At 68.5% G+C, this 9,498-nt stretch overlaps 2 protein-coding genes across 2 annotated transcripts in view; both read right to left on the bottom strand.

Annotated features, from left to right (window-relative positions):
• Positions 1 to 221: 221 nt before the first annotated feature.
• On the bottom strand, positions 222 to 590 carry LOC118630213 (NOTCH regulated ankyrin repeat protein). Its single transcript, XM_036262001.1, has one exon. It carries the CDS (start codon positions 564 to 566, stop codon positions 222 to 224), a length of 345 nt encoding a protein of 114 aa, XP_036117894.1. The 5' UTR covers positions 567 to 590.
• A 4,131-nt stretch (positions 591 to 4,721) lies between these two features.
• EXD3 (exonuclease 3'-5' domain containing 3) overlaps positions 4,722 to 9,498 on the bottom strand; it is a 60,569-nt gene continuing 55,792 nt past the window's right edge. The window contains exons 22-25 of the mRNA XM_036261661.1: positions 7,608 to 7,701; positions 6,126 to 6,161; positions 5,616 to 5,885; positions 4,722 to 4,744 (exon numbers count right to left, since the gene is read on the bottom strand). Of these exons, the coding sequence (XP_036117554.1) occupies positions 4,722 to 4,744; positions 5,616 to 5,885; positions 6,126 to 6,161; positions 7,608 to 7,701 (423 nt within the window). The remainder of the gene's footprint in view (positions 4,745 to 5,615; positions 5,886 to 6,125; positions 6,162 to 7,607; positions 7,702 to 9,498) is intronic.

The following is a 9,498-nucleotide window of genomic DNA, read 5'->3' as shown; positions in this document are numbered from 1 at the left end:
GGGAAGCGCTCGGGCCGGCCCCGGGCGGCCACCGGGGGGCGCCGACCCCGGAGAGCGGACGCCGCGCGGGTCCCGTGGGCCAGACGCTCGCGCCGGACTCGCCGTGGCCGCGGCGCCGAGGGCCGGGCGCACACCGAGGTAGTTGGCGGGAAGGGACAGCAGAGGCGGCCCGCGCGGGGCCCGCGGCCGGCCGGCCGGGTCGGCGTCGGTCCGGGCGGGCATCACCGGCCGCCGCCCGCGTACTTGGCCTTGGTGATGAGATAGAGTACGATGTCCTGGTGGCCGCCGAACGCGGCGATGTGCAGCGCGCTCCAGCCGTCGCGGTTGGCCAGGCGGATGTCGGCGCCGAACTTCACCAGCAGCTTCACGAGCTCCAGGTTGCCGTCGATGACCGACTGGTGCAGCGCCGTCTGGCCCTCGGGCCCGAACGAGTTCACGTTGAACTCGCAGTTGGTCATGTTCTGCAGCAGCGACTGCAGCTCCTGCGTGTTGCCCTTGCGCACGGCCTCCTGGAAGATGCGCTGCGTCTGCGGCGCCGAGCAGGTGGACAGCTCGGCTTGGCTCATGCTGCCGCCGGGCGCGGGCCGCGGGCCGGGCCGGGGCTCAGCGCGGGCGGCGGCTGCGGCTGCGGCTGCGGCGCGGGCCCCAGGCTGTCTCGGGGCCCGCCTCGGCGCATGGAGGGCGCGGCGCCCCCGGGCCCCGCACGCCGCCCCTGGGCGCTCCGGGCGCTGGGGGCCGGGGGCCGCCGCCGCAGGGCCCCCGCCGCATTCAGCCGCGCCCGGGCGAGCGGGCGATCGGGGCGGGCGCTGCGCTCGCGGGGGCCGGACGAGCCGGGGCGGCGGCGCCGCGCTTTCGGGTCCCTGATTGCTTCGGCTGCGGCTCCCACGCGGCTCCCACGCGCCTCCCCACGCGCCGCTGCACTCGCCCGCCGGCCGCGCCGGGGCGCCTTTTACCTCCTTTATATTTGCATAACAATGGGGCGCTCGTGACGTGCGCGCCGGCAGCGCGCCGATTGGGCTGCGCCGCGAGGGGGCGGGGCGGAGCGCTGCGGGGCGGGGCGTGTCCGGGCGGCGCGCTGCGCGGCAGGGGGCGCTGGTCGCCGGCGGCGCGGAGACGGGGCCGGGAGCCCGGCGGGGAGGTCCTCGCTCCGTCGCGCCGCCGCCCCGCCCCCTTGGGCCCCCGCCCTTCCACCCCGCCCTCCGTGTCTCCGCCGTCGTCCCGCCCACTTTCCCTCCGGCCACTCGGGGAATTCCAAGCTCCCAGCGCGGGCAGAACCGGGCCCGGGCGCGACCCGACGTGGACCCGAGGGCGGCCTGTCCTGGGCGGGGGTTCGCGAGCATCTCAGACCCTGGAGGTCCGGGTGGAGACCCCGATCTCGCCCCGCGTTGCTGGGACGCGCAGGCCACGGACCCTCCGCGTTCTCAACGTGACCAACGCGCGCACAGATTAGACCCGCGCAGCCCGGCCCCCGGGACACAGGTCGACGCGGTGACCTCTCCACGAACAGCTCGGGCGTGTGGCCTCAGCCTCGCGGGCCCTTCCCGCATGAGGACTGCTCCCCCGGCGGCCCGGGTCACCCCGTGTTTGTTCCCCAGCCTGACTGTCATGAACCCAGCCCTGCCCTGGGGAAGCAGGGGGGTTTCTCGATGAGGGAGCCCAGGGCTGGGGACCGCGTGGGGGAAGGAGGTGGGTGGGAGGCAGTCAGTCCAGGACCCGAGGGCCCGCCTCCCTCTCCTGCTCTACCCCATCAGCAGGAGAGGGGACAGGAAGGGCTGGCCAGGTGCGCAGCCCCAGGTAAGGCACCAAGGGTTGCTCTGAACTGACTCATTTCCAAACTGCAAACCCATTTTTAATTTACACTCTTAACGCTGCCGCCAAATTTCCTCATTAGGATTTTACAGTTTATAGCTGGGCTGTGGTCGCCGGAACGAAGGAGAGATTCTCAGAGCTGCAGGCGGCGCGCAGGGACTTGCAGGGAATTCCCCGTGCGGCAGCTCTGGGCCTCAGCTGGGGAGACCACCCTGTTAGGCCTTGTTTGGCGATGGGCTCTCCCCATGCTTCAGGACCCACGTGGGCGTGCCCCCACCTGGCTCGGTGCTCTGGGAGGGGTCACAGCCAAACCACAAGAACAACCAGGCAAGGCCCCTGCAGGGCTGGTTGCCTCTGGCCAGCGGCATTCAGACCTGACCCCCACTGACTCCCCTACCGTCCTCCTGGTAGCAAGCCCCCCCTCCCTTGATTTGGACTTCCCGAAGCTGGTGGTCTAGCCGGTCAGCTCAGGAACTATGCCCTGAGCAGGTGGGCAAGGTCTGCCTGAGCAGAGACAGGAGCTATGAGCCCAGGCCCTGCACTTGGCCTGGCCGCTGGTGTGATCTGGGGGTGCCACTACTGCCGGAGCCTGTGAGGGTATGTCCCTGGCTCAGTAAGGGGGCCTGGGATCAGTTGTTGCCGAACTGTGAACAGCTGGCTCCTGATCACCCCAGCCCCCCACTCCCCAGCACCAGGGACCAGGGCCCAAACCCAGGACAGGGACCCTTGGACTGGGTCAGCATGCGACGCTGTGCAGGGCCAGTCCACCTGCTCCCTGGAACAGGGTGGCCGGGACGGGCAGGTGTGCTCTGAGGACATGTTCGGATGGGCCAGGGTTGCTTCCTCCTCATGTCTGTGTTCTTCATGCATCTGCCAGGGCCCAGCAGCGCCTAGGGCTGTCTCCGGAAGGTGGTGGGTTCACAGACAGGCCCCTGCTCTGGTGGGCTCAGGCCCCCTGGTCTGGAGAAGGGCATCTGGAGACTCTGCTGGGCCCGGGAGCAGAGCCTGGGAGAGAAGTCCCATTGACACCCTCTGCGGGTGTCAGGGTGGGCAGACAAAGGGGCCCTGTGAGCTCAGTGTGGGAACTCGCGGCCGCCACCACGGGCCATGAAATTGGCAGCTTAGGCGCCCCCCGGCAGGGGCCATGTGGCTGGAGTGGCCGCGGAGTCTAGCCTGCGGTTGCTGGCCACCTTACCCAGCGTCGTTGTGAGTACGGGTCAAATGGGTGTACCTGGGCCTGCCCCCCTTGCCCGGCTGCTCCTGCGGGCTCAGGTGACTGTCACACTGTCCACGGGGAGCTGCTGGACCCGAGGCTCATGCCCCGTCACTGTGGCTCAGAGGTAATTTCACTCCGTGTCTCGCTGGTCCACACCCACACACAGCCTACACGTTTGCTGAAAGACGCTTCCGAAAGGAGGACATTTGTTCCAAATGCCTCGGTGGGAAGGGGAGGGGCTCCCGGGGGCTCTGAGCCTGTGTGTGTGTGTGTGTGTGTGTGTGTGAGGGTATAGTGGTTCACTGGCTCTGAAGGAGAAGCCATACCTGGAATCTGGGGGGACAGACCCAACCCTGACTACTAGGTTGGACCCGCTCCTTCTCTGGGGGGATGGCCGGAGGAGGCCAGAGTTGAAGAGAGACCCCTTCTCCCTCTGGGGACCCATTTTCTTTGGAGGCTGGGAAGGTCTGGGCGGGGGAAGGGACTGCACGGATGGGGCGGCTGGCCGGAGCGGGGCTGAGGCCTGTGGCCACCTTAAAGGCAGTGGGCAGGGGAAGGAGGGTGAGTAGGCCCTCGGGCAGGCGGGCAGTGGGGGCGGGGCTTCCAGCTAATTCATTAAAATGTGTCGGGAGCGTGGGAAAGAGGAGAGGATTTCTTCCCAGCAGCCCAGACACCTGGTAGAAGGGCCGAGCTGAGGATACAGATCAAATAACAAATACTCAGCCTGGCCAGCGCGGCCAGTGCGCAGGAAGGACGCCTGGGGCAGGAACTGCGGCAGACAATCGTGGGCTCCTGGCCGCTCAGGCACTGCCTGGCACGAGGCCGCAGCCCACCCTGTGGGCCTGGTGTCTGACCCCAGCTCTGAAGGGGTCCTAAGGTGGTCCGCAGGCTGGGGCAGGTTCAGGACCCCAATGGGGGTGCCTCAGAGCCAGGGTGGCTGGCAGCGAGTGTGAGCTCAGGGGGTCCCAGCGGGTACAGCAGTCCGGGCAGCACAGGGCTCGGGAGGCAGGAAGGCGGGCTGGGCCAGGTGTCCCCAGTCAGATGTCCTCTGCTTTTTCTGGAGGTCGCACAGAGTTGGAAGGGCAGAGTGAGGCTGGGGCTGGACCTGAGGGGGGACAGGAAGGACACACAGCCTCCTGTCCCCTAGCCTGCGGTCCCCGGCCTCTCCCCAGTCCAGTTTCCGTCTGTCCAGGGCTGGCTGCAGCGCCAGGGCCAGGTCAGAGCAGAGTCTCCAGGAAGCAGCTGTGCTGGGAAGAGGGCCGGGCACCTCTGCTGCTTCCTCTTAACCCTACCAGGGAAGGAGTGTGGTCCGTCTGCCTCCCCGGGACAGGACGCCGGGCCGGAGGTCCTCCTTCTGGAAGCTGCCCCCCAGCTGCAGAGGGTCCCCATCCCTGGTGGGGTCCAGCCTGCCTGCTTACCTTGGCACCCCTGCCTGACCTGGGGCTCAGCAGTGACCAGGGGGAGCCGGAAGTCCAGGCTGCCCGCTGGGAGGGGCATCCTGGCCCAGCTGGCCCCAGGCTGCTGGGCGCACAGTGGAAAGGTACCTGGCACAGGGCGGGTGCTCCAAAGGAAAGGAGAGGATGTGGAGTTGGCAGGACACCTGTGCACCCCCACTGGCCCCGCCCTGCACACTCAGTCTGCGCCCCTGTGGCAGGGGCTGGCCTGGCATGGCCGGTGCCCCCCGCACCTGAGGGCGTCACTCCGACACCTGCAGGTGCCCTGGGTGGAAGCAGAGGCCCGGCACAGGCCTCAGGCCTGACACCCGGAGGCTTCCGCCTGGGCCCCTGGGCCAGGTCTAAGCTGGTTTCCGATCCGCAGGAAGAACAGGAAAGGGATGTGATCGAGGGAGGGGTGCATTCCTGGGGGGTGAGCAGGAGGAGGTGGGCGGTCTGGGACCAGGCCTGACCTGGCAGGAGCCTCTACCTGTGGGCCCCGTCCCCTGGCACCCCCTGCTCTGCACCACACCTGGCACTGGCGCCCTAGGCCTTCCATGGGGTCAGCTATCACGAGCCTGAGCCTCGGTTCCCCCAAGTGGGCACAGCATGTGTGAGCAGGGCCCTATCTTGTAATGTGATTGCTGGTCTCTCCCAGGAGGGGGCCACCCAGCCCGGACCAGGGAAGGAGAGTGGGGGGCCAGGGCCGCAGGTGCAGGGGTGCCTCCCCCAGGGCGGCTGCCCTGCCTCGTGCCCCGGGCTGGGCTGGGGCCATTCCCTAGAAAGTGCCCCCGGCCTGGCCTAAGGGACCCTGCACCGCAGGACCTCACCATCCACGCTCCTTGGGGTTGGAGGCCCCCTGGCTGGGGCCCTGTCCTGCCTGGCCAGGGGCATGGCTCTTGGCCTGAGAAGGCAGGGAGGGTGGGGTGACGCTCCGAGCACAGGGCAGTGTTGGGCAGGGGCCGCACAGGGACCACAGCACTTCGCCCCGGCCCCACAGCTGCGCGGCAGGTGTCCGGTGTGTGCGACGAGCCACGTTCGTAAGTGAGCGCTCGGCCACAGCCATGCAGGTGGGCCTCTTCCACTTTTATTTCATGGTGCAGGCCCCGGGGGCCTGGGGCACCCCGAGGAAGGGCTGCTGGCCGGGACGGGCCCACGGGAGCCGGGCGCAGCAGCCAGGACCTCGCGGAACTGCGCGGCCACGCGGCCCAGGTGGGAGCCCTCCCAGAACACCTTGCCGCAGCCCACGCAGCAGTAGAAGTGCTGCAGGCCCGGCCGCCGCAGCACGCCCGTGGGGATGCCCGCCAGCTGCAGCTGGGTGCCGTTGCTCAGTGTGGCTGGGGCCCGGAGCTGCAGGTCTGCCTCCTCCAGGCCGCGGCAAGGGGGGTCATAGGTGCAGCCCCCCGGCGTCTCCTCTGGCGCTGAGCCTGGGCCGGTACAAGCAGCCACCCTGAGTCCCCACATTTCTGGATGTGCCCCCCCACACACTGCCTCATCCCACCCAGGGACCCCTGGCCCTCTCTCCCCATTGCTCCTGCCACCCCCAGCCTAGGGCACAGGGACTGACCCCCACAGCGGTCCCTCTACTGGGCCAGGACCCGAATCCCATCTTAGGGTGAAGCCAGGTGCTGGGGTCCCTGTGCTCCGTGGGCAGTGCCAGGGCTCACCTGGCTCCTGTGTGTCCTCACTCTGGGCCTCATCACCTGTCAATCAAGCACATGAAGAACTCCTGAGAACAGGCCTCTTCCCCCAACCCCAGTGGAGAGGGCGGAGGGCAGGGTGCCAGCCGCCTCCTCCCATGGGAGCTCACACCTTGGAACGTTCTTGGGGCTCAGAGGTTCTGGACACGGGATCATAATGAAGGCGCGTGAACACGGTGGGCAGTGATGGGATAAGCCCACTGACAAGGACCCAGCTGCACACCCAGCCAGCACCAGGGCCAGCAGGTGGGGACCCAGGGGACGCTGGAACTCGGGGTGCTGGAGACCTGGGGGGAGAGACCCGAGGGCCCGCCCCACACCCAGGACAGCACAGGGAGCCACCAGGCTGCCCCCACGGAGGGCCAGCGCAGCTGCAGGCCGGCAGCGGAGCCCCGGCAGCAGGTGGGAGAAGCGGCCTCCTTAGTCCTGCTGACCCTCGTAATTTGCTTGGCAAACATTTCTCTACAGACAGCTCCAGATAAATTAGAGCCAAGTCTGAATGGGGGACACCCCGCCCCCGGCCCCACAACCCGTCTGGCCTCCCTGCCTCCACCCAGCCCGTCTGACCCAGGACTTCTCCGGTAGCTCCCGACACACCAGACAGCCCACAGGGGTGCTGCCCCCCACCCCGCTCCAGGACCGGTGAGAGCCTCTGGGGGGGTGCGTGGGGGCCAAGCAGCCGTGGTCCCTCAGAGGGCACTGCCCGAGCTCCACCCCGCTCGGGCCCTGAGTGTGTCAAGGCTGCAGCAGAGAGCTGCCCAGGGCTGGACAGAGGGGTCACGACAGCTCACCCTCTGTGTCGGTGGCCCCTGCACTGACCCCGGACTTCAGAGGGAGGTGGGAAGGACAGGAGCAGCTGGGTGGGGACATCAGCTTCTTGGAGAGGCATCTGGCCTCAGGATGACCGACAAGAGGTCCCTGCGATGCCCTGACCCACCCCACCTCTGCCCTCCCCTGAGGAGGGGCCAGAGGTTCCCCGCATGGCCCTCGGCTGGGTCCCCTCTCCGCAGGGCAGGAGAAACTGGTTCCAATGGCAGGGCACCTTCACAGTCGCTGGGTGCCCTGCACCCTCCTCTTTTTAATCTTACAGAAAGGGAACTGAGGCTGGGTCCCTGGGGGTGCATACCCAGGCTTGCCCTTTGTCTGCCCAGGCTCAGCCCTGTTCGGGTTGATAGGTGCCATCGGCGCACAGGCGTGCAAGAGAATGCTGCACCGGTGTCCGGGTGCGCCCCACGCTCGGCCAGGGTGAGCGGCAGCCAAGCAGGGCCCAGGGGAGAGAGGGGTGTCCACCACCCGGGGCGGCCCTGCGGGCCTCAGCTTCCGGGTCTGCCTGCGCCCCAATCTTGCTGGAGCGCTCTTTCCCATCAGCACGCCGCCATCCCGGCCTGCACCCCTGAGCTACCGCCAGACCCCACCAAGCCCTCGCGGCCCACCCGTGGGGTCACTCACCTGCGCTGCCAGGGTCCTCCCAGCGGCCACTGAGCCACACGAGCTGCTTCATCAGGTCTTTGGGAACCTTCAGGTACTGGTCACAGTTACAGGCCTGGGGACAAAGAGGGTACTGAGGGGGGCAGGCCCCCCCCGCCCCCCCCCCTCAGCCCGTGCTCCTGCAGCTCTGGGTCTGCAGAGTGTTTCGTGTAGACAAACAACACAGTACCAGGGGCACGCCATTTCCTGGGGGCCCCCCCTGACTGCAATGGCTCCTAGTGGGCCCTGGGCAGCCTCTTCCGGCTCCCGAAACCCTGCAGGGCACTGCCACCACCCTGGCTGTCCTCCCCAGCCCCTGGGCTGGCTCAGCACTGGTGGGGGACGCAGGGCCCAGCATCTAGGGGTCATGGTGGGCACGGCCACACCTATGGCGGCCCTGACCCCACAGCCCGTCTTGGGGAGAGCCAGGTCCACATCTCTCTCTGCCGCCTCGGGGCCGGGCACCAAGTCCGTCAGGGCCCACGGGCAAAGCTGCTGTGCTCTCACGCAGGGTCTTTGTGGGGGACACAGCGGGCTCTGAGGCCCATCCCGCCCTCGCCGTGCAGCTGCCCCAGGGCTGCTCCCTGAAGGCCGCCTGGCAAGGGTGGGTCTGGACCCCAGGGTTCCTTTGGGTGACAGGGTGTGTGGGGCGCACTCACCTGGCCCCCAGACAGTTATGTGTAGGTGCCTATGGGACACTGGTCACAGCCCAACCAAGGACATGGGACCAGCTTTCGGGGGGAGGAGGAGGAGGAGCCCAGGGCAGGGCCTGGGGTGGTATTCCCAAGGCACAGGAGGGACGGGCGCTGTCTGAGCTCCTGTGATCACTCCCGGCCCCTCCTGGATGAGCTGGGCAAGGGCCCTGGATGACACGCTCTGGGGCAGGTGGGTAGGCGGTGGCCTCAGGCCCCGGGAGCTGCAGGGTGAGCCCACGTCAGGGGCATCACCCACCCTGCCCCCACACGCCCTTTTCCCACGGGCCTTTCGACACCTTGGGCTTTACCTGTGGCCTCACTGCTGCATGCCCCCCCCTGCACTGCAGCTGGCCAGGGGGCCAAGCCTGGGGCTGCCGGCGGGTGGGGCGGCCTCTGCCTGAGCACTGGGCTGGGCTGGGGCAGGGCTGATCCCAGGCAGAACCTCCCCCACGCGAGGGTCTCCTGCGCCCCTGCCAGCCCACTCAGCCAGCCTCTGGCACCGGGGGCCTGCTGTGCGCCCTGCTCCCCTGGCCGCAGGTCTCAGGGGCTGCCGGCCAGAACCCTGTGCTGCCACCGGCCCGCGCTCTCCCTGTCCGGGCCAGGGAGGCTGGGTGGGTGCTCTGCCAGGGGTCCGTCAGCCTTCCCAGGACCTGGGCCTGGCGTGCACACCTGGGCGGGGCTGCCAGCTCACGCTGAGTCACTGCACACAGACAAACGCTCGGTGCCATCCACAGGGACCCGGCCACACCCTCGGGAACCACCACTGCCGGTGTTCCCACGGCCGCTGCCCACTGTCACCCCGATAGGGCCCTGAGAGGCCCTCCCCCACCCACCCCACCCCAGGGCTGGCAGAGCCGGTTCGTGCCTGCTCTCCTGCCCTCTGCCCTGCGTTTCCCATCTGCAGGAGGGCTTGGCACCCAGGGCTTCCTCGTCCACCTCCCATCAGCCCCATGGCTCAGCCACCGCTGCCTGACCACCTGCCCTGGGTGGGCAGTGCCCACCCCTTGAGGGAGGCAGAGTGCCCGCCTAGTCATGGGCTCAGTGCCCGTCTACCTTAGGCCTCTCTCTGACACCGAGGGGGCAGCAGAGCCTCTGGCCTCCCCTCTTGAAGAAAGGGGGCTTCTGAGGGGCCGACGTGCTTAGTCACAGGGCCCCACACGGGGTCCTGCCCGCCGAGG

This window comes from Molossus molossus, unplaced genomic scaffold (assembly GCF_014108415.1).
Source record: "Molossus molossus isolate mMolMol1 unplaced genomic scaffold, mMolMol1.p scaffold_m16_p_14, whole genome shotgun sequence".
Classification (NCBI taxonomy): Eukaryota; Metazoa; Chordata; class Mammalia; order Chiroptera; family Molossidae; genus Molossus; species Molossus molossus.
This window is presented reverse-complemented; position numbering and strand designations above follow the sequence as displayed.

Excerpts from the sequence above, each read along its gene's own strand:
- LOC118630213 (XM_036262001.1), bottom strand. The coding sequence starts at position 566 with ATGAGCCAAGCCGAGCTGTCCACCTGCTCGGCGCCGCAGACGCAGCGC.